Raw genomic sequence first — 23,660 nt, 5'->3', positions numbered from 1 at the left:
TCTTCTCTTCTCTTCTCTTCTCTTCTCTTCTCTTCTCTTCTCTTCATCATGAATAGAATGTGCCACATGCAAGCCTCATAAACACACACACACTCTCACTCTCTCACACACACACACACACACACACACATGCATATACTCCAGATGTGTTCATATGTGCACAACCTCAAACCTAAAAAATGCATGTCTGTTGTGTGTGTGTGTGTGTGTGTGTGTGTGTGTGTGTGTGTGAGAGAGAGAGAGAGAGAGAGAGAGAGAGAGAGAGAGAGTGTGTGTGTGTGTGTGTGTGTGTGTGTGTGTGTGTGTGTGTGTGTGTGTGTGTGTGTGAGAGAGAGTGTGTGTGAATGTGAATGAATGTGTGTGTGCGCACGCAGGTGCAGAGGTGCACCAGCAAACAGCTGGAGGTCACTGAGGTCGCACACCCCATCAAACACCTAAAGGGCAAAGCCAACACGCGCACGCGCGCGCGCACACGCACACGCACACGCACACACACACACACACACACACACACACACACACACACACACACACACACACACACACACACACACACACACACACACACACACACACACACAGCACTAGATATGTATTAGTGATAAACATGAATGAATGCTTGTCATTTTAGTAAATGTGTTTTGTGCCTGAGTTCCCATCATGCATCTGTGCTGCTGACACACGTGATGCGAGGCGGGTCTGTGTTTCAGCTGGTGTGAAGCCGGTGTGTGTCGCTCCCGTGCTGGAGGTGTGTGTTCAGCGTGTGGAGCTGAAGGTGTGTGTGCGGCCGGCGCTGCTGTGTGTCTCTGGAACTCTGGGAGCCGTGAAAGTGTGTGCCAGAACACCGGGTGAGAACACACACACACACACACACACACACACACACACACACACACACACACACACACTCACTCTCTCTCTCTCTCTCTCTCTCTCTCTCTCTCTCTCACACACACACACACACACACACACACACACACACTCACTCTCTCTCTCACACACACACACACACACACACACACACACACACACACACACACACACACACACACACACACACACACACACACACATACTCACTCTCACTCACACACACACACACACCCTTACTAAAACACAGCACACGTGAGGTTGTGTTTTGTGTATTGTTTGTGTTTTATGGCTCATTCCCTGGATTTGGTTGCTTTGAGTCCCAGTGATTTACTACTGAAATCTCTGATGATACTGTACAAGATTAGAGTGATTTCACTTTCTAATTTAATGCAAAAGGCATTGTAAAATTATTATATTGTAGTATAGAATTTCTAACTTCAGCCAGAAAAATGGAGCTGGAAGAAAACAAAACTAGAGTTTTTCGAATTTCGTGGAGAAGAAACACGACAGCATACAGAGATCCCTTAAAAACTGCTAGATCTGCTTATTTTTCGACTCTCTTAGAAGAAAACAAACACAACCCTAGGTATTTATTTGACACAGTGGCTAAACTAACAAGAAATAAAGCTTCTACTTCTGAAGTTTCCAAGCAGCACAGCAGTAATGACTTTATGAACTTCTTCACTTACAAGATTGATAATATTAGAGAGAACATTATAACTATGCAACCGTCTACTACAGTATCGAATCAGGGAGTGCATTTTAGTCTCCCTGAGGAAAAATTTAATTCATTCATTGCTATAGAAGAGGAAGAATTGTCTAAACTGGTTAAATCATCTAAATCAACATGTATGTTAGACCCTATACACAAATCTGGCGAAACACGGAAGTAAAGCAGCGCCGCCATTACTGCGTGCCTTGCTGCTAAGGAAGCAGCGTGTTGGTCCCGTAGGCGGCTGTAAGAACATGCATTTTATTGCTACAACTGGTCGTGGCTAAAATATTTTGGTTTGCCGTAACAGCCAAAAAAAAAAAAAAAAGATTCAAGATTCAATGTTAAAAAAAAAGTACAATTTTGGTCACGGGTATTACGTAACATGAATTTAAACAAATTTTCATATCAGGACTTCACTGACAGTTTTCCAGAACTTCGTGCCAAGTTTAAGAGGTGTCAAGAGAAAAAAAAGAGAGATTTTGATAAAAAATAAATAAAAGAAAAAATACATTATTAAATGTATAATATAATGTAGTAGAATATAATACATATATTAATGTATACATATAATAAATAATTAGAAAACCTGAATAAACTGAACACCAAAGAATAATATTAACTAGGCCTGTTGAGCGCTGGTGACACATTCATGTGTAAGGGCGCTGCCAATAACGCACCTAAAAGCTGTCACAAAGAACCGGCAAAAGTAATGATTATTAGTATGTCAAATATATCAAGGAGACATTTCAATTGTTTATTAATAAACAAGTGTTTTCTGTGTCAAAGATGAAGTTGATGATGCTGACTCGCGATCTTCGCAGTAGCCTAGTGAACGCGCCAGAGAGAAATGCACATTTCACGGATTACATAAGCAGAGAACAGTCTGTTTTCTTTCGTTTTTAATCGTTTTGTTTAAAAGTACACATTTCATGCTTTCTATATATATATATTTCTTAGGTCTGTGGGGCAAGTAGCTTATACGCTGAGTTTCGGTTCATTTAAGAGACGAGCGCACCGGCGCCTCCGTGTCCTGATTATATTGCCTGCATGCTATTTAGCCTACCTCTTATTTATTTAATCCAGGAAATTGGTTGATGAAACATTGATTAAAATTAAGATACAATTAATACAAAACGAAATTCACTTTAAAGAAAGGTTTTCTACAAAAACAAACTTAATGAAGTGGTCAAAATGTCTGCCCACTCCATTTGTCTCCCGATATTTTCGGGATCATCTTATCTTATTCATGCATTTCACTTTTCATATAATCAACATGAAATTAAAAAAAAAAATTATTTTATTTAAACATGAATATGAAACTAAATAATTTTTAATGACTGGGCTACAACGCCTATTAGCCTACAGTAGCCTACAGAGAAATTTAATGTCGGAGCGTCTTGCCGGTGAGCATGTGGGGGGAGAGATGCGATTTTCGATCAATCATCGAATATTATTTTGCTTATTCCGCTTTCAGAGAGTTCACGTCCGTAACATTGTTTCTTCCTCATAAATGCGAACACGAAAAATAAAATAAAATGAATTATGTTCTGTGGAGAGCCAACCCTTCTTCATCCGGTGGGTATATTACTTTTGGTTTGCGCAGTGTAATTCATAGAATTACTAAAATATATGCAACACAGCTAATAATGACAGCGTTCGGTTTTATTGTTGTCATCAATTAATACACGTCTTAATTACATTACATTACATTACATTTGGCTGACGCATTTTTACATTAATACATTATGTTGTCAATAAATTACCTTTATCGGTAAGTTTTGGCCACTGCCTGACATCATCTACCCAATGTTCCCTTTCACCAGACATTTTCTTCATGAGCAGGATCCGCTTTCATTGAAATGTCATTAGAGGGCACCGGCAAGTGTCACACCGTCACACTTCGCAGGCATGCAGTAATGGCGGCAGGCAAGATGGCGGCGCCCATAGAGTTTGCGGCGGATTTGTGTATACCGACTAAGCAACTGAAAGAGATGCTTCCAGAGGTCATAGATCCTAACCCTTTTCACAGATGTAAAATAAGTCTCTGATGTCCCCAGAGTGTGTATGTGAAGTTTTAGCTCAAAATACCCCACAGATATTTTTATATAGCATGTTAAAATTGTCACTTTTTGAGGGTGAGCGAAAACTCACCGTTATTGTGCCTGTCCCTTTAAATGCAAATGAGCTGCTGCTCCCAGTACAGGGGGGCGGAGCTTCAAGAGCTTGTATCCTTTTACCTCACACACGCATGCACTGAAAATTTCAAAAACTATTAGCCTTTTATGTTCAAACCGGAGTCAGACAATGATGGAGAGACTCAAGAAGAAGTGACAACATGTAGAAGCAACAGGACATTTCTGAGTGGTTAGTTGATGAATTTATGTAGCTTATGTGTAGTTATCTTCTAGTCATTGATTAGCATATTCTGTTATGATGATCTATAAATCGCGTTCCCAGGGGCCCGGGGTTTATGTAAATTTTATTGTTTGTGATGTCACTAACCCGGGAGGAATGTGGTGTAGTCCCTACCAGTTGTTTGTTGTAGTCCTTAAAAAGCGATTTCTGTAAAAGAAAATATCTCCCTTTGCTCTGAACTTTGAGCGCCGTAACTTTGCAGATGTTGTTTATGATCAAACAGCAACATTACACACTAACTAAAGTTAGAAAAGTGAAATCATAATCAACCATCCCTTTAATATCATTAATTCATCTTTGTCATTAGGATACGTAGCAAAAACTTTTAAGCTGGCTATGATTAAACCGATTGTTAAAAAACGCAACTTGATCCTACAGAATTAGTCAATTACAGGCCAATCTCGAATCTACCCTTTCTGTCAAAGATACTAGAAAAGGCGGTATCCTCACAACTATGTTCCTTTCTAGAAAGAAATGATATCTGTGAGGATTTCCAGTCAGGATTTAGACCGTACCATAGTACCGAGACAGCTCTCGTTAGAGTCACACATGATTTGCTCTTATCATCCGATCGTGGTTGTGTCTCTCTATTAGTGTTACTCGATCTTAGTGCTGCATTGACACTATCGACCACAACATTCTTTTAAATAGACTTGAAAATTATGTTGGCATTAGTGGAATTGCACTAGCATGGTTTAAATCACACTTATCTGACCGTTATCAGTTTGTAGCAGTAAATGAAGAGATGTCTCATCTATCACAAGTTCAGTATGGCGTACCACAAGGCTCAGTACTAGGACCGCTGCTGTTCACTCTGTACATGCTACACACACACACACACACACACACACACACACACACACACACACACACACACACACACACACACACACACACACACACACACACTCTCTGTATGCTACCCTTGGGAGATATCATTAGGAAGCATGGAATTAGCTTTCACTGTTATGCTGATGATACTCAGCTCTATATTTCTTCAAAACCTAACGAAACTTACCAATTCACAAAATTAACGGAATGCATAGCTGATATAAAAAAAAAAAAATGGATGACTCATAATTTCCTACTACTAAATTCTGAAAAAACAGAGATTCTAATTATTGGACCAAAAACCTCCTCACGTAATAATCTAGAATACTGTTTAACACTTGATGGCTGCTCTGTCGAGTCTTTGTCGTCGGTTAGGAACCTGTGTGTGTGTGTGTGTGTGTGTGTGTGTGTGTGGGTGTGTGTGTGTGTGGGTGTGTGTGTGTGTGTGTGTGGGTGTGCTCTTTGATACCAATCTTTCATTTCAAAGTCACGTGTCCAGTATCTGTAAAACTGCATTCTTCTATCTTAAAAATATATCTAAATTACGCCATATGCTCTCATTGACAAATGCGGAACAGTTAGTTCATGCGTTCATGACCTCAAGGCTAGATTACTGTAATGCTCTACTGGGTGGTTGGGCCGGTATGGAGACGAGTTTGCTGAGGATCAGTGCCAATGCTGTCGTGTCGATGAGGCCTTCACAGGGGAGAGTCTAGTAGACACAATCTCTGCTGACACTTCAGGGATGTGTTGTGGTCGTGTCTAGGCGCAGGTTCTCCATCTGATCTGGATACGGCCCGGATCCGGCTGACTACATCATGCGTATATGAACCGTTAATGCAGCGTAATGTTTTTATAATTTCACTGTGTATAGTGAATAATTGACTGGGGTTTGAGTCTTTCCGCCAGTATAACTCAACTGTTTGTTGTACAAAATATGTTTAGACAGGATTATTAATGTTTTACTGTGTGTGTGTGTGTGCAGGTGTGTGTGAAGGGCAGAAGGAGCAGCTGGTTCCGCTGGTTCAGGGTCCGTCTGACACCACAGATCTTCACACGAGACACTGGCTGATCGGGAGCCGTAAACCTGCGTCTCTCCTGTCTCCTGATCTCCTCCAGATCTCACTACAGCTCCCTCAGCAGGAGCACTCACCCAACCCCGGTGAGACACACACACACACACACACACACACACACGCACACACACACACACACACACACCTGCATCTCTCCTGTCTCCTGATCTCCTCCAGATCTCACTACAGCTCCCTCAATAGGAGCACTCACCCAACCCCGGTGAGACACCCACACACACACCCACACACACACACACACACACACACACACACACACACAAATGAGACCTGATCATGATGGGGCAAGTGAGACGCCTTTATATACCTGTGTGTGTGTGTTAGTCTGTTAGTGTGTGTGTGAGAGTGAGTGTGTGTGTCAGTGTGTTGAACGTCTTTATACTAAATCCTCCATAAGATGTGAAGGTCGAGGAGACAGAAGGCTTGAGAGGATCCAGACTCGTCGTGCTCTGGCAGTAAATCAGCATTAGTGTGTGTGTGTGTGTGTGTGTGTGTGTGTGTGTGTGTGTGTGTGTGTGTGTGTGTAACACGGAGGCGCTCAGTCCTCCAGAGCTTTATTAACTCAGGGATTCTTTATATCCATCCACAGTGACTGTAAGGAGATGCAGAGCTGCGCTCAGACTATTGAATAAACCTTCATTCTGATAAACCGATATTGATTCTCAAATCTCACAGAATTGATCTTTTAAGTCTGCTGTTTTCAGCTGAACATAATTACACTAAACATCATTATCTGGAGCTCCTGCCATCCCATAATCACAGTAATCTTTGTGCTTTGAAGGAATGTTGGAAGGAATGCTGGAATATTGAGGAAGATTCAGAATGTTGGAATGTTGGAAAGGAATGTTGAAATATTCAGAACAACTTCCTGAAATCATTCATGTCTAATCCATCCATCAGTGTTTCAACCGTCAAAAAAACAGCAATAATGTCACGCAGCGTCAGATCTTCCTCAGCCTGTGTGTGTTTAATCTGAAGTGTGTGTCTGTTCACTGCTGCACTCCAGTGATTTACTGTGTGTTTCAGGAGAGCAGGTGCTCATAAACATGAAACATATTATTAAAGTCTGATTTGAACAGAATACAGAGAAATCATTACGGAGAGGTGGAAGAGATTCAGTCCCTCGTCTCACGCTCGTTCTGTCCCTCGTCTCACGCTCGTTCTGTCCCTCGTCTCACGCTCGTTCTGTCCCTCGTCTCACGCTCGTTCTGTCCCTCGTCTCACGCTCGTTCTGTCCGTCGTCTCACGCTCGTTCTGTCCCTCGTCTCACGCTCGTTCTGTCCCTCGTCTCACGCTCGTTCTGTCCCTCGTCTCACGCTCGTTCTGTCCGTCGTCTCACGCTCGTTCTGTCCCTCGTCTCACGCTCGTTCTGTCCCTCGTCTCACGCTCGTTCTGTCCCTCGTCTCACGCTCGTTCTGTCCCTCGTCTCACGCTCGTTCTGTCCCTCGTCTCACGCTCGTTCTGTCCCTCGTCTCACGCTCGTTCTGTCCGTCGTCTCACGCTCGTTCTTTCCCTCGTCTCACGCTCGTTCAGTCCCTCGTCTCACGCTCGTTCTGTCCGTCGTCTCACGCTCGTTCTGTCCCTCGTCTCACGCTCGTTCAGTCCCTCGTCTCACGCTCGTTCTGTCCCTCGTCTCACGCTCGTTCTGTCCCTCGTCTCACGCTCGTTCTGTCCGTCGTCTCACGCTCGTTCTTTCCCTCGTCTCACGCTCGTTCTGTCCCTCGTCTCACGCTCGTTCTGTCCGTCGTCTCACGCTCGTTCTGTCCCTCGTCTCACGCTCGTTCAGTCCCTCGTCTCACGCTCGTTCTGTCCGTCGTCTCACGCTCGTTCAGTCCCTCGTCTCACGCTCGTTCAGTCCCTCGTCTCACGCTCGTTCTGTCCCTCGTCTCACGCTCGTTCTGTCCGTCGTCTCACGCTCGTTCTGTCCCTCGTCTCACGCTCGTTCTGTCCCTCGTCTCACGCTCGTTCAGTCCCTCGTCTCACGCTCGTTCAGTCCCTCGTCTCACGCTCGTTCAGTCCCTCGTCTCACGCTCGTTCTGTCCCTCGTCTCACGCTCGTTCTGTCCCTCGTCTCACGCTCGTTCTGTCCGTCGTCTCACGCTCGTTCTGTCCCTCGTCTCACGCTCGTTCAGTCCCTCGTCTCACGCTCGTTCAGTCCCTCGTCTCACACTCGTTCCTCGTCTCACGCTTGTTCAGTCTCTCGTCTCACGCTCGTTCAGTCCCTCATCTCACACTCGTTCCTCGTCTCACGCTAGTTCAGTCTCTCGTCTCACGCTCGTTCAGTCCCTCATCTCACACTCGTTCAGTCCCTCGTCTCACGCTTGTTCAGTCCCTCGTCTCACGCTCGTTCAGTCCCTCATCTCACACTCGTTCCTCGTCTCACGCTTGTTCAGTCTCTCGTCTCACGCTCGTTCAGTCCCTCATCTCACACTCGTTCCTCGTCTCATGCTCGTTCTGTCCCCCGTCTCACGCTCGTTCAGTCCCTCGTCTCACGCTCGTTCTGTCCCTCGTCTCACGCTCGTTCTGTCCCTCGTCTCACGCTCGTTCTGTCCCTCGTCTCACGCTCGTTCTGTCCGTCGTCTCACGCTCGTTCTGTCCCTCGTCTCACGCTCGTTCAGTCCCTCATCTCACGTTCGTTCCTCATCGCACTCTCGTTCAGTCTCTCGTCTCACGCTCGTTCAGTCCCTCGTCTCACACTCGTTCCTCATCGCACACTCGTTCAGTCTCTCGTCTCACGCTCGTTCAGTCCCTCGTCTCACATTCGTTCCTCATCGCACTCTCGTTCAGTCTCTCGTCTCACGCTTGTTCAGTCCCTCGTCTCACACTCGTTCTGTCCCTCGTCTCACGCTCGTTCTGTCCCTCGTCTCACGCTCGTTCTGTCCGTCGTCTCACGCTCGTTCTGTCCGTCGTCTCACGCTCGTTCAGTCCCTCGTCTCACGCTCGTTCAGTCCCTCGTCTCACATTCGTTCCTCATCGCACTCTCGTTCAGTCTCTCGTCTTACGCTCGTTCAGTCCCTCGTCTCACACTCGTTCCTCATCGCACACTCGTTCAGTCTCTCGTCTCACGCTCGTTCAGTCCCTCATCTCACACTCGTTCCTCGTCTCACGCTTGTTCAGTCTCTCGTCTCACGCTCGTTCAGTCCCTCATCTCACACTCGTTCCTCGTCTCACGCTAGTTCAGTCTCTCGTCTCACGCTCGTTCTGTCCGTCGTCTCACGCTCGTTCAGTCCCTCGTCTCACGCTTGTTCAGTCTCTCGTCTCACACTCGTTCAGTCCCTCGTCTCACACTCGTTCAGTCCCTCGTCTCACGCTTGTTCAGTCTCTCGTCTCACGCTCGTTCAGTCCCTCATCTCACACTCGTTCCTCGTCTCACGCTTGTTCAGTCTCTCGTCTCACGCTCGTTCAGTCCCTCATCTCACACTCTTTCCTCGTCTCACGCTCGTTCTGTCCCCCGTCTCACGCTCGTTCAGTCCCTCGTCTCACGCTCGTTCTGTCCCTCGTCTCACGCTCGTTCTGTCCCTCGTCTCACGCTCGTTCCTCATCGCACACTCGTTCAGTCCCTCGTCTCATGCTCGTTCCTCGTCTCATGCCCCTTCAGTCCCTCGTCTCACGCTCGTTCAGTCCCTCGTCTCACATTCGTTCCTCATCGCACTCTCGTTCAGTCTCTCGTCTCACGCTCGTTCAGTCCCTCGTCTCACACTCGTTCCTCATCGCACACTCGTTCAGTCTCTCGTCTCACGCTCGTTCAGTCCCTCATCTCACACTCGTTCCTCGTCTCACGCTTGTTCAGTCTCTCGTCTCACGCTCGTTCAGTCCCTCATCTCACACTCGTTCCTCGTCTCACGCTTGTTCAGTCTCTCGTCTCACACTCGTTCAGTCCCTCGTCTCACATTCGTTCCTCATCGCACACTCGTTCAGTCTCTCGTCTCACGCTCGTTCAGTCCCTCGTCTCACACTCGTTCCTCATCGTACACTCGTTCAGTCTCTCGTCTCACGCTCGTTCAGTCCCTCATCTCACACTCGTTCAGTCCCTCGTCTCACGCTTGTTCAGTCCCTCGTCTCACGCTCGTTCAGTCCCTCATCTCACACTCGTTCCTCGTCTCACGCTTGTTCAGTCTCTCGTCTCACGCTCGTTCAGTCCCTCATCTCACACTCGTTCCTCGTCTCATGCTCGTTCTGTCCCCCGTCTCACGCTCGTTCAGTCCCTCGTCTCACGCTCGTTCTGTCCCTCGTCTCACGCTCGTTCCTCATCGCACACTCGTTCAGTCCCTCGTCTCACGCTCGTTCCTCGTCTCATGCCCCTTCAGTCCCTCGTCTCACGCTCGTTCAGTCCCTCGTCTCACATTCGTTCCTCATCGCACTCTCGTTCAGTCTCTCGTCTCACGCTCGTTCAGTCCCTCGTCTCACACTCGTTCCTCATCGCACACTCGTTCAGTCTCTCGTCTCACGCTCGTTCAGTCCCTCATCTCACACTCGTTCCTCGTCTCACGCTTGTTCAGTCTCTCGTCTCACGCTCGTTCAGTCCCTCATCTCACACTCGTTCCTCGTCTCACGCTAGTTCAGTCTCTCGTCTCACGCTCGTTCTGTCCCTCGTCTCACGCTCGTTCTGTCCCTCGTCTCACGCTCGTTCCTCGTCTCATGCTCCTTCAGTCCCTCGTCTCATGCCCCTTCAGTCCCTCGTCTCACGCTCGTTCAGTCCCTCGTCTCACGCTCGTTCTGTCCATCGTCTCACGCTCGTTCTGTCCGTCGTCTCACGCTCGTTCTGTCCGTCGTCTCACGCTCGTTCAGTCCCTCGTCTCACGCTCGTTCTGTCCGTCGTCTCACGCTCGTTCTGTCCGTCGTCTCACGCTCGTTCTGTCCGTCGTCTCAAGCTCGTTCTGTCCGTCGTCTCACGCTCGTTCTGTCCCTCGTCTCACGCTCGTTCTGTCCGTCGTCTCACGCTCGTTCTGTCCCTCGTCTCACGCTCGTTCTGTCCGTCGTCTCACGCTCGTTCAGTCCCTCGTCTCACGCTCGTTCTGTCCCTCGTCTCACGCTCGTTCTGTCCCTCGTCTCACGCTCGTTCTGTCCCTCGTCTCACGCTCGTTCTGTCCCTCGTCTCACGCTCGTTCTGTCCCTCGTCTCACGCTCGTTCTGTCCCTCGTCTCACGCTCGTTCTGTCCCTCGTCTCACGCTCGTTCTGTCCCTCGTCTCACGCTCGTTCTGTCCCTCGTCTCACGCTCGTTCAGTCCCTCGTCTCACGCTCGTTCTGTCCCTCGTCTCACGCTCGTTCTGTCCGTCGTCTCACGCTCGTTCAGTCCCTCGTCTCACGCTCGTTCTGTCCCTCGTCTCACGCTCGTTCTGTCCCTCGTCTCACGCTCGTTCAGTCCCTCGTCTCACGCTCGTTCTGTCCCTCGTCTCACGCTCGTTCTGTCCCTCGTCTCACGCTCGTTCTGTCCGTCGTGTCACGCTCGTTCTGTCCCTCGTCTCACGCTCGTTCTGTCCCTCGTCTCACGCTCGTTCTGTCCCTCGTCTCACGCTCGTTCTGTCCCTCGTCTCACGCTCGTTCTGTCCCTCGTCTCACGCTCGTTCTGTCCCTCGTCTCACGCTCGTTCCTCATCGCACACTCGTTCAGTCTCTCGTCTCACGCTCGTTCAGTCCCTCATCTCACACTCGTTCCTCGTCTCACGCTTGTTCAGTCTCTCGTCTCACGCTCGTTCAGTCCCTCATCTCACACTCGTTCCTCGTCTCACGCTTGTTCAGTCTCTCGTCTCACACTCGTTCAGTCCCTCGTCTCACATTCGTTCCTCATCGCACACTCGTTCAGTCTCTCGTCTCACGCTCGTTCAGTCCCTCGTCTCACACTCGTTCCTCATCGTACACTCGTTCAGTCTCTCGTCTCACGCTCGTTCAGTCCCTCATCTCACACTCGTTCAGTCCCTCGTCTCACGCTTGTTCAGTCTCTCGTCTCACGCTCGTTCAGTCCCTCATCTCACACTCGTTCCTCGTCTCACGCTTGTTCAGTCTCTCGTCTCACGCTCGTTCAGTCCCTCATCTCACACTCGTTCCTCGTCTCATGCTCGTTCTGTCCCCCGTCTCACGCTCGTTCAGTCCCTCGTCTCACGCTCGTTCTGTCCCTCGTCTCACGCTCGTTCTGTCCCTCGTCTCACGCTCGTTCCTCATCGCACACTCGTTCAGTCCCTCGTCTCACGCTCGTTCCTCGTCTCATGCCCCTTCAGTCCCTCGTCTCACGCTCGTTCAGTCCCTCGTCTCACATTCGTTCCTCATCGCACTCTCGTTCAGTCTCTCGTCTCACGCTCGTTCAGTCCCTCGTCTCACACTCGTTCCTCATCGCACACTCGTTCAGTCTCTCGTCTCACGCTCGTTCAGTCCCTCATCTCACACTCGTTCCTCGTCTCACGCTTGTTCAGTCTCTCGTCTCACGCTCGTTCAGTCCCTCATCTCACACTCGTTCCTCGTCTCACGCTAGTTCAGTCTCTCGTCTCACGCTCGTTCTGTCCCTCGTCTCACGCTCGTTCTGTCCCTCGTCTCACGCTCGTTCCTCGTCTCATGCTCCTTCAGTCCCTCGTCTCACGCCCCTTCAGTCCCTCGTCTCACGCTCGTTCAGTCCCTCGTCTCACGCTCGTTCTGTCCGTCGTCTCACGCTCGTTCAGTCCCTCGTCTCACGCTCGTTCTGTCCGTCGTCTCACGCTCGTTCTGTCCGTCGTCTCACGCTCGTTCTGTCCGTCGTCTCACGCTCGTTCAGTCCCTCGTCTCACGCTCGTTCTGTCCGTCGTCTCACGCTCGTTCTGTCCGTCGTCTCACGCTCGTTCTGTCCGTCGTCTCACGCTCGTTCTGTCCGTCGTCTCACGCTCGTTCTGTCCGTCGTCTCACGCTCGTTCTGTCCCTCGTCTCACGCTCGTTCTGTCCGTCGTCTCACGCTCGTTCAGTCCCTCGTCTCACGCTCGTTCTGTCCCTCGTCTCACGCTCGTTCTGTCCCTCGTCTCACGCTCGTTCTGTCCCTCGTCTCACGCTCGTTCTGTCCCTCGTCTCACGCTCGTTCTGTCCCTCGTCTCACGCTCGTTCTGTCCCTCGTCTCACGCTCGTTCTGTCCCTCGTCTCACGCTCGTTCTGTCCCTCGTCTCACGCTCGTTGTGTCCCTCGTCTCACGCTCGTTCAGTCCCTCGTCTCACGCTCGTTCCTCGTGTCACGCTCGTTCTGTCCCTCGTCTCACGCTCGTTCAGTCCCTCGTCTCACACTCGTTCAGTCCCTCGTCTCACACTCGTTCAGTCCCTCGTCTCACTCTCGTTCTGTCCCTCGTCTCACGCTCGTTCAGTCCCTCGTCTCACACTCGTTCCTCATCGCAAACTCGTTCAGTCTCTCGTCTCACGCTCGTTCAGTCCCTCGTCTCACACTCGTTCCTCATCGCACACTCGTTCAGTCTCTCGTCTCACGCTCGTTCAGTCCCTCATCTCACACTCGGTCCTCATCGCACACTCGTTCTGTCCCTCGTCTCACACTCATTCTGTCCCTCGTCTCACGCTCGTTCAGTCCCTCGTCTCACGCTCGTTCTGTCCCTCGTCTCACGCTCGTTCAGTCCCTCGTCTCACGCTCGTTCTGTCCCTCGTCTCACGCTCGTTCCTCGTGTCACGCTCGTTCTGTCCCTCGTCTCACACTCGTTCAGTCCCTCGTCTCACGCTCGTTCAGTCCCTCGTCTCACGCTCGTTCAGTCCCTCGTCTCACGCTCATTCCTCGTCTCACGCTCGTTCAGTCCCTCGTCTCACGCTCGTTCCTCGTCTCATGCTCGTTCAGTCCCTCGTCTCACACTCGTTCAGTCCCTCGTCTCACGCTCGTTCCTCGTGTCACGCTCGTTCTTTCCCTCGTCTCACGCTCGTTCTGTCCCTCGTCTCACGCTCGTTCAGTCCCTCATCTCACACTCGGTCCTCATCGCACACTCGTTCTGTCCCTCGTCTCACACTCATTCTGTCCCTCGTCTCACGCTCGTTCAGTCCCTCGTCTCATGCTCGTTCTGTCCCTCGTCTCACGCTCGTTCCTCGTGTCACGCTCGTTCTGTCCCTCGTCTCACGCTCGTTCAGTCCCTCGTCTCACGCTCGTTCTGTCCCTCGTCTCACGCTCGTTCCTCGTGTCACGCTCGTTCTGTCCCTCGTCTCACGCTCGTTCCTCGTGTCACGCTCGTTCAGTCCCTCGTCTCACACTCGTTCAGTCCCTCGTCTCACGCTCGTTCAGTCCCTCGTCTCACGCTCGTTCAGTCCCTCGTCTCACGCTCATTCCTCTTCTCACGCTCGTTCAGTCCCTCGTCTCACGCTCGTTCCTCGTCTCACGCTCGTTCCTCGTCTCATGCTCGTTCAGTCCCTCGTCTCACGCTCGTTCTGTCCCTCGTCTCACGCTCGTTCCTCGTGTCACGCTCGTTCTGTCCCTCGTCTCACGCTCGTTCAGTCCCTCGTCTCACGCTCGTTCAGTCCCTCGTCTCACGCTCGTTCAGTCCCTCGTCTCACGCTCGTTCTGTCCCTCGTCTCACGCTCGTTCTGTCCCTCGTCTCACGCTCGTTCTGTCCCTCGTCTCACGCTCGTTCTGTCCGTCGTCTCACGCTCGTTCTGTCCGTCGTCTCACGCTCGTTCTGTCCCTCGTCTCACGCTCGTTCTGTCCCTCGTCTCACGCTCGTTCTGTCCCTCGTCTCACGCTCGTTCTGTCCCTCGTCACACTCGTTCAGTCCCTCGTCTCACACTCGTTCCTCATCGCACACTCGTTCAGTCTCTCGTCTCACGCTCGTTCCTCATCGCACACTCGTTCAGTCCCTCGTCTCACACTCGTTCAGTCCCTCGTCTCACACTCGTTCAGTCCCTCGTATCACGCTCGTTCAGTCCCTCGTCTCACGCTCGTTCAGTCCCTCGTCTCACGCTCGTTCAGTCCCTCGTCTCACGCTCGTTCAGTCCCTCGTCTCACGCTCGTTCAGTCCCTCGTATCACTCTCGTTCAGTCCCTCGTCTCAAGCTCATTCAGTCCCTCGTCTCACGCTCGTTCCTCGTCTCACGCTCATTCTGTCCCTTGTCTCACGCTCGTTCTGTCCCTTGTCTCACGCTCGTTCCTCGTGTCACGCTCGTTCTGTCCCTCGTCTCACGCTCGTTCTGTCCCTCGTCTCACGCTCGTTCAGTCCCTCGTCTCACGCTCGTTCTGTCCCTCGTCTCACGCTCGTTGTGTCCCTCGTCTCACGCTCGTTCAGTCCCTCGTCTCACGCTCGTTCCTCGTGTCACGCTCGTTCTGTCCCTCATCTCACGCTCGTTCAGTCCCTCGTCTCACACTCGTTCAGTCCCTCGTCTCACACTCGTTCAGTCCCTCGTCTCACACTCGTTCTGTCCCTCGTCTCACGCTCGTTCAGTCCCTCGTCTCACACTCGTTCCTCATCGCAAACTCGTTCAGTCTCTCGTCTCACGCTCGTTCAGTCCCTCGTCTCACACTCGTTCCTCATCGCACACTCGTTCAGTCTCTCGTCTCACGCTCGTTCAGTCCCTCATCTCACACTCGGTCCTCATCGCACACTCGTTCTGTCCCTCGTCTCACACTCATTCTGTCCCTCGTCTCACGCTCGTTCAGTCCCTCGTCTCACGCTCGTTCTGTCCCTCGTCTCACGCTCGTTCCTCGTGTCACGCTCGTTCTGTCCCTCGTCTCACGCTCGTTCAGTCCCTCGTCTCACGCTCGTTCTGTCCCTCGTCTCACGCTCGTTCCTCGTGTCACGCTCGTTCTGTCCCTCGTCTCACACTCGTTCAGTCCCTCGTCTCACACTCGTTCAGTCCCTCGTCTCACGCTCGTTCAGTCCCTCGTCTCACGCTCATTCCTCGTCTCACGCTCGTTCAGTCCCTCGTCTCACGCTCGTTCCTCGTCTCATGCTCGTTCAGTCCCTCGTCTCACACTCGTTCAGTCCCTCGTCTCACGCTCGTTCCTCGTGTCACGCTCGTTCTTTCCCTCGTCTCACGCTCGTTCTGTCCCTCGTCTCACGCTCGTTCAGTCCCTCATCTCACACTCGGTCCTCATCGCACACTCGTTCTGTCCCTCGTCTCACACTCATTCTGTCCCTCGTCTCACGCTCGTTCAGTCCCTCGTCTCATGCTCGTTCTGTCCCTCGTCTCACGCTCGTTCCTCGTGTCACGCTCGTTCTGTCCCTCGTCTCACGCTCGTTCAGTCCCTCGTCTCACGCTCGTTCTGTCCCTCGTCTCACGCTCGTTCCTCGTGTCACGCTCGTTCTGTCCCTCGTCTCACGCTCGTTCCTCGTGTCACGCTCGTTCAGTCCCTCGTCTCACACTCGTTCAGTCCCTCGTCTCACGCTCGTTCAGTCCCTCGTCTCACGCTCATTCCTCTTCTCACGCTCGTTCAGTCCCTCGTCTCACGCTCGTTCCTCGTCTCACGCTCGTTCCTCGTCTCATGCTCGTTCAGTCCCTCGTCTCACGCTCGTTCTGTCCCTCGTGTCACGCTCGTTCTTTCCCTCGTCTCACGCTCGTTCTGTCCCTCGTGTCACGCTCGTTCTTTCCCTCGTCTCACGCTCGTTCTGTCCCTCGTCTCACGCTCGTTCAGTCCCTCGTCTCACGCTCGTTCAGTCCCTCGTCTCACACTCGTTCCTCATCGCAAACTCGTTCAGTCTCTCGTCTCACGCTCGTTCAGTCCCTCGTCTCACACTCGTTCCTCATCGCACACTCGTTCAGTCTCTCGTCTCACGCTCGTTCAGTCCCTCATCTCACACTCGGTCCTCATCGCACACTCGTTCTGTCCCTCGTCTCACACTCATTCTGTCCCTCGTCTCACGCTCGTTCAGTCCCTCGTCTCACGCTCGTTCTGTCCCTCGTCTCACGCTCGTTCTGTCCCTCGTCTCACGCTCGTTCCTCGTGTCACGCTCGTTCTGTCCCTCGTCTCACACTCGTTCAGTCCCTCGTCTCACACTCGTTCAGTCCCTCGTCTCACGCTCGTTCAGTCCCTCGTCTCACGCTCGTTCAGTCCCTCGTCTCACGCTCATTCCTCGTCTCACGCTCGTTCAGTCCCTCGTCTCACGCTCGTTCTTCGTCTCATGCTCGTTCAGTCCCTCGTCTCACACTCGTTCAGTCCCTCGTCTCACGCTCGTTCCTCGTGTCACGCTCGTTCTTTCCCTCGTCTCACGCTCGTTCTGTCCCTCGTCTCACGCTCGTTCAGTCCCTCATCTCACACTCGGTCCTCATCGCACACTCGTTCTGTCCCTCGTCTCACACTCATTCTGTCCCTCGTCTCACGCTCGTTCAGTCCCTCGTCTCATGCTCGTTCTGTCCCTCGTCTCACGCTCGTTCCTCGTGTCACGCTCGTTCTGTCCCTCGTCTCACGCTCGTTCAGTCCCTCGTCTCACGCTCGTTCTGTCCCTCGTCTCACGCTCGTTCCTCGTGTCACGCTCGTTCTGTCCCTCGTCTCACGCTCGTTCAGTCCCTCGTCTCACGCTCGTTCTGTCCCTCGTCTCACGCTCGTTCTGTCCCTCGTCTCACGCTCGTTCCTCGTGTCACGCTCGTTCTGTCCCTCGTCTCACGCTCGTTCCTCGTGTCACGCTCGTTCAGTCCCTCGTCTCACACTCGTTCAGTCCCTCGTCTCACGCTCGTTCAGTCCCTCGTCTCACGCTCGTTCAGTCCCTCGTCTCACGCTCATTCCTCTTCTCACGCTCGTTCAGTCCCTCGTCTCACGCTCGTTCCTCGTCTCACGCTCGTTCCTCGTCTCATGCTCGTTCAGTCCCTCGTCTCACGCTCGTTCTGTCCCTCATCTCACGCTCGTTCCTCGTGTCACGCTCGTTCTGTCCCTCGTCTCACGCTCGTTCAGTCCCTCGTCTCACGCTCGTTCAGTCCCTCGTCTCACGCTCGTCCCTCGTCTCACGCTCGTCCCTCGTCTCACGCTCGTCCCTCGTCTCACGCTCGTTCAGTCCCTCGTCTCACGCTCGTTCAGTCCCTCGTCTCACGCTCGTTCAGTCCCTCGTCTCACGCTCGTTCAGTCCCTCTTCTCACGCTCGTTCAGTCCCTCGTCTCACGCTCGTTCAGTCCCTCGTCTCACGCTCGTTCTGTCCCTCGTCTCACGCTCGTTCAGTCCCTCGTCTCACGCTCATTCCTCGTCTCACACTCGTTCAGTCCCTCGTCTCACGCTCGTTCAGTCCCTCGTCTCACGCTCGTTGTGTCCCTCGTCTCACGCTCGTTCAGTCCCTCGTCTCACGCTCGTTCCTCGTGTCACGCTCGTTCTGTCCCTCGTCTCACGCTCGTTCTGTCCCTCGTCTCACGCTCGTTCAGTCCCTCGTCTCACACTCGTTCAGTCCCTCGTCTCACACTCGTTCATCATCGCACACTCGTTCTGTCCCTCGTCTCACGCTCGTTCAGTCCCTCGTCTCACACTCGTTCCTCATCGCAAACTCGTTCAGTCTCTCGTCTCACGCTCGTTCAGTCCCTCGTCTCACGCTCGTTCTGTCCCTCGTCTCACGCTCGTTCAGTCCCTCGTCTCACGCTCATTCATCGTCTCACACTCGTTCAGTCCCTCGTCTCACGCTCGTTCAGTCCCTCGTCTCACGCTCGTTGTGTCCCTCGTCTCACGCTCGTTCAGTCCCTCGTCTCACGCTCGTTCCTCGTGTCACGCTCGTTCTGTCCCTCGTCTCACGCTCGTTCTGTCCCTCGTCTCACGCTCGTTCAGTCCCTCGTCTCACACTCGTTCAGTCCCTCGTCTCACACTCGTTCATCATCGCACACTCGTTCTGTCCCTCGTCTCACGCTCGTTCAGTCCCTCGTCTCACACTCGTTCCTCATCGCAAACTCGTTCAGTCTCTCGTCTCACGCTCGTTCAGTCCCTCGTCTCACACTCGTTCCTCATCGCACACTCGTTCAGTCTCTCGTCTCACGCTCGTTCAGTCCCTCATCTCACACTCGGTCCTCATCCCACACTCGTTCTGTCCCTCGTCTCACACTCATTCTGTCCCTCGTCTCACGCTCGTTCAGTCCCTCGTCTCATGCTCGTTCTGTCCCTCGTCTCACGCTCGTTCCTCGTGTCACGCTCGTTCTGTCCCTCGTCTCACGCTCGTTCAGTCCCTCGTCTCACGCTCGTTCTGTCCCTCGTCTCACGCTCGTTCCTCGTGTCACGCTCGTTCTGTCCCTCGTCTCACGCTCGTTCTGTCCCTCGTCTCACGCTCGTTCAGTCCCTCGTCTCACGCTCGTTCAGTCCCTCGTCTCACGCTCGTTCAGTCCCTCGTCTCACGCTCGTTCAGTCCCTCGGCTCACGCTCGTTCAGTCCCTCGTCTCACGCTCATTCCTCGTCTCACGCTCGTTCAGTCCCTCGTCTCACGCTCGTTCAGTCCCTCGTCTCACGCTCATTCCTCGTCTCACGCTCGTTCAGTCCCTCGTCTCACGCTCGTTCCTCGTCTCGTCTCACGCTCGTTCCTCGTCTCATGCTCGTTCAGTCCCTCGTCTCACACTCGTTCAGTCCCTCGTCTCACGCTCGTTCCTCGTGTCACGCTCGTTCTTTCCCTCGTCTCACGCTCGTTCTGTCCCTCGTCTCACGCTCGTTCAGTCCCTCATCTCACACTCGGTCCTCATCGCACACTCGTTCTGTCCCTCGTCTCACACTCATTCTGTCCCTCGTCTCACGCTCGTTCAGTCCCTCGTCTCACGCTCGTTCTGTCCCTCGTCTCACGCTCGTTCCTCGTGTCACGCTCGTTCTGTCCCTCGTCTCACGCTCGTTCAGTCCCTCGTCTCACGCTCGTTCTGTCCCTCGTCTCACGCTCGTTCCTCGTGTCACGCTCGTTCCTCGTGTCACGCTCGTTCTGTCCCTCGTCTCACGCTCGTTCTGTCCCTCGTCTCACGCTCGTTCCTCGTGTCACGCTCGTTCAGTCCCTCGTCTCACACTCGTTCAGTCCCTCGTCTCACGCTCGTTCAGTCCCTCGTCTCACGCTCATTCCTCGTCTCACGCTCGTTCAGTCCCTCGTCTCACGCTCGTTCCTCGTCTCACGCTCGTTCCTCGTCTCATGCTCGTTCAGTCCCTCGTCTCACGCTTGTTCTGTCCCTCGTGTCACGCTCGTTCTTTCCCTTGTCTCACGCTCGTTCTGTCCCTCGTGTCACGCTCGTTCTTTCCCTCGTCTCACGCTCGTTCTGTCCCTCGTCTCACGCTCGTTCAGTCCCTCGTCTCACGCTCGTTCTGTCCCTCGTCTCACACTCTTTCAGTCCCTCGTCTCACGCTCGTTCTGTCTCTCGTCTCACGCTCGTTCAGTCCCTCGTCTCACGCTCGTTCAGTCCATCGTCTCACGCTCGTTCAGTCCCTCGTCTCACGCTCGTTCAGTCCCTCGTCTCACGCTCGTTCAGTCCCTCGTCTCACGCTCGTTCAGTCCCTCGTCTCACGCTCGTCCCTCGTCTCACGCTCGTCCCTCGTCTCACGCTCGTCCCTCGTCTCACGCTCGTCCCTCGTCTCACGCTCGTCCCTCGTCTCACGCTCGTTCAGTCCCTCGTCTCACGCTCGTCCCTCGTCTCACGCTCGTCCCTCGTCTCACGCTCGTCCCTCGTCTCACGCTCGTTCAGTCCCTCGTCTCACGCTCGTTCAGTCCCTCGTCTCACGCTCGTTCTGTCCCTCGTCTCACGCTCGTTCTGTCCCTCGTCTCACGCTCGTTCAGTCCCTCGTCTCACGCTCGTCCCTCGTCTCACGCTCGTCCCTCGTCTCACGCTCGTCCCTCGTCTCACGCTCGTCCCTCGTCTCACGCTCGTTCAGTCCCTCGTCTCACGCTCGTCCCTCGTCTCACGCTCGTCCCTCGTCTCACGCTCGTCCCTCGTCTCACGCTCGTTCAGTCCCTCGTCTCACGCTCGTTCAGTCCCTCGTCTCACGCTCGTTCTGTCCCTCGTCTCACGCTCGTTCTGTCCCTCGTCTCACGCTCGTTCAGTCCCTCGTCTCACGCTCGTTCAGTCCCTCGTCTCACGCTCGTTCAGTCCCTCGTCTCACGCTCGTTCAGTCCCTCGTCTCACGCTCGTCCCTCGTCTCACGCTCGTCCCTCGTCTCACGCTCGTCCCTCGTCTCACGCTCGTCCCTCGTCTCACGCTCGTTCAGTCCCTCGTCTCACGCTCGTTCAGTCCCTCGTCTCACGCTCGTTCTGTCCCTCGTCTCACGCTCGTTCTGTCCCTCGTCACACTCGTTCAGTCCCTCATCTCACACTCGTTCCTCATCGCACACTCGTTCAGTCTCTCGTCTCACGCTCGTTCCTCATCGCACACTCGTTCAGTCCCTCGTCTCACACTCGTTCAGTCCCTCGTATCACACTCGTTCAGTCCCTCGTATCACGCTCGTTCAGTCCCTCGTCTCACGCTCGTTCAGTCCCTCGTCTCACGCTCGTTCAGTCCCTCGTCTCACGCTCGTTCAGTCCCTCGTCTCACGCTCGTTCAGTCCCTCGTCTCACGCTCGTTCAGTCCCTCGTCTCACGCTCGTTCAGTCCCTCGTCTCACGCTCGTTCCTCGTCTCACGCTCATTCTGTCCCTTGTCTCACGCTCGTTCTGTCCCTTGTCTCACGCTCGTTCCTCGTGTCACGCTCGTTCTGTCCCTCGTCTCACGCTCGTTCTGTCCCTCGTCTCACGCTCGTTCAGTCCCTCGTCTCACGCTCGTTCTGTCCCTCGTCTCACGCTCGTTGTGTCCCTCGTCTCACGCTCGTTCAGTCCCTCGTCTCACGCTCGTTCCTCGTGTCACGCTCGTTCTGTCCCTCGTCTCACGCTCGTTCAGTCCCTCGTCTCACACTCGTTCAGTCCCTCGTCTCACACTCGTTCAGTCCCTCGTCTCACACTCGTTCTGTCCCTCGTCTCACGCTCGTTCAGTCCCTCGTCTCACACTCGTTCCTCATCGCAAACTCGTTCAGTCTCTCGTCTCACGCTCGTTCAGTCCCTCGTCTCACACTCGTTCCTCATCGCACACTCGTTCAGTCTCTCGTCTCACGCTCGTTCAGTCCCTCATCTCACACTCGGTCCTCATCGCACACTCGTTCTGTCCCTCGTCTCACACTCATTCTGTCCCTCGTCTCACGCTCGTTCAGTCCCTCGTCTCACGCTCGTTCTGTCCCTCGTCTCACGCTCGTTCCTCGTGTCACGCTCGTTCTGTCCCTCGTCTCACGCTCGTTCAGTCCCTCGTCTCACGCTCGTTCTGTCCCTCGTCTCACGCTCGTTCCTCGTGTCACGCTCGTTCTGTCCCTCGTCTCACACTCGTTCAGTCCCTCGTCTCACACTCGTTCAGTCCCTCGTCTCACGCTCGTTCAGTCCCTCGTCTCACGCTCGTTCAGTCCCTCGTCTCACGCTCATTCCTCGTCTCACGCTCGTTCAGTCCCTCGTCTCACGCTCATTCCTCGTCTCACGCTCGTTCAGTCCCTCGTCTCACGCTCGTTCCTCGTCTCATGCTCGTTCAGTCCCTCGTCTCACGCTCGTTCCTCGTGTCACGCTCGTTCTTTCCCTCGTCTCACGCTCGTTCTGTCCCTCGTCTCACGCTCGTTCTGTCCCTCGTCTCACGCTCGTTCAGTCCCTCGTCTCACGCTCGTTCAGTCCCTCATCTCACAATCGGTCCTCATCGCACACTCGTTCTGTCCCTCGTCTCACACTCATTCTGTCCCTCGTCTCACGCTCGTTCAGTCCCTCGTCTCATGCTCGTTCTGTCCCTCGTCTCACGCTCGTTCCTCGTGTCACGCTCGTTCTGTCCCTCGTCTCACGCTCGTTCAGTCCCTCGTCTCACGCTCGTTCTGTCCCTCGTCTCACGCTCGTTCCTCGTGTCACGCTCGTTCCTCGTGTCACGCTCGTTCAGTCCCTCGTCTCACACTCGTTCAGTCCCTCGTCTCACGCTCGTTCAGTCCCTCGTCTCACGCTCATTCCTCTTCTCACGCTCGTTCAGTCCCTCGTCTCACGCTCGTTCCTCGTCTCACGCTCGTTCCTCGTCTCATGCTCGTTCAGTCCCTCGTCTCACGCTCGTTCCTCGTCTCACGCTCGTTCCTCGTCTCACGCTCGTTCCTCGTCTCATGCTCGTTCAGTCCCTCGTCTCACGCTCGTTCTGTCCCTCGTGTCACGCTCGTTCTTTCCCTCGTCTCACGCTCGTTCTGTCCCTCGTGTCACGCTCGTTCTGTCCCTCGTGTCACGCTCGTTCTTTCCCTCGTCTCACGCTCGTTCTGTCCCTCGTGTCACGCTCGTTCTTTCCCTCGTCTCACGCTCGTTCTGTCCCTCGTATCACGCTCGTTCAGTCCCTCGTCTCATGCTCGTTCTGTCCCTCGTCTCACGCTCTTTCAGTCCCTCGTCTCACGCTCGTTCTGTCTCTCGTCTCACGCTCGTTCAGTCCCTCGTCTCACGCTCGTTCCTCGTGTCACGCTCGTTCTGTCCCTCGTCTCACGCTCGTTCAGTCCCTCGTCTCACGCTCGTTCAGTCCCTCGTCTCACGCTCGTTCAGTCCCTCGTCTCACGCTCGTTCAGTCCCTCGTCTCACGCTCGTTCAGTCCCTCGTCTCACGCTCGTCCCTCGTCTCACGCTCGTCCCTCGTCTCACGCTCGTTCAGTCCCTCGTCTCACGCTCGTTCAGTCCCTCGTCTCACGCTCGTTCAGTCCCTCGTCTCACGCTCGTTCAGTCCCTCGTCTCACGCTCGTTCAGTCCCTCGTCTCACGCTCGTTCTGTCCCTCGTCTCACGCTCGTTCAGTCCCTCGTCTCACGCTCATTCCTCGTCTCACACTCGTTCAGTCCCTCGTCTCACGCTCGTTCAGTCCCTCGTCT

The 23,660-nt window shown here is 53.6% G+C and overlaps 1 protein-coding gene across 1 annotated transcript in view; it reads left to right on the top strand.

Annotated features, from left to right (window-relative positions):
• vps13b (vacuolar protein sorting 13 homolog B) overlaps positions 1-23,660 on the top strand; it is a gene marked incomplete at its 5' end in the record, with an annotated part of 193,505 nt that overhangs the window by 1,759 nt on the left and 168,086 nt on the right. Inside the window, 3 exons of the mRNA XM_081388003.1 lie at positions 375-441; positions 711-848; positions 5,820-5,996. Coding sequence (XP_081244129.1) covers positions 375-441; positions 711-848; positions 5,820-5,996 — 382 coding nt within the window. The remainder of the gene's footprint in view (positions 1-374; positions 442-710; positions 849-5,819; positions 5,997-23,660) is intronic.

The sequence above is a fragment of the Scardinius erythrophthalmus genome (genome assembly GCF_964197995.2).
Source record: "Scardinius erythrophthalmus genome assembly, chromosome: 16".
NCBI classification, from domain to species: Eukaryota; Metazoa; Chordata; class Actinopteri; order Cypriniformes; family Leuciscidae; genus Scardinius; species Scardinius erythrophthalmus.
Note: the sequence above shows the minus strand (reverse complement) of the source record. Positions and strands in the feature narration are given on the sequence as shown.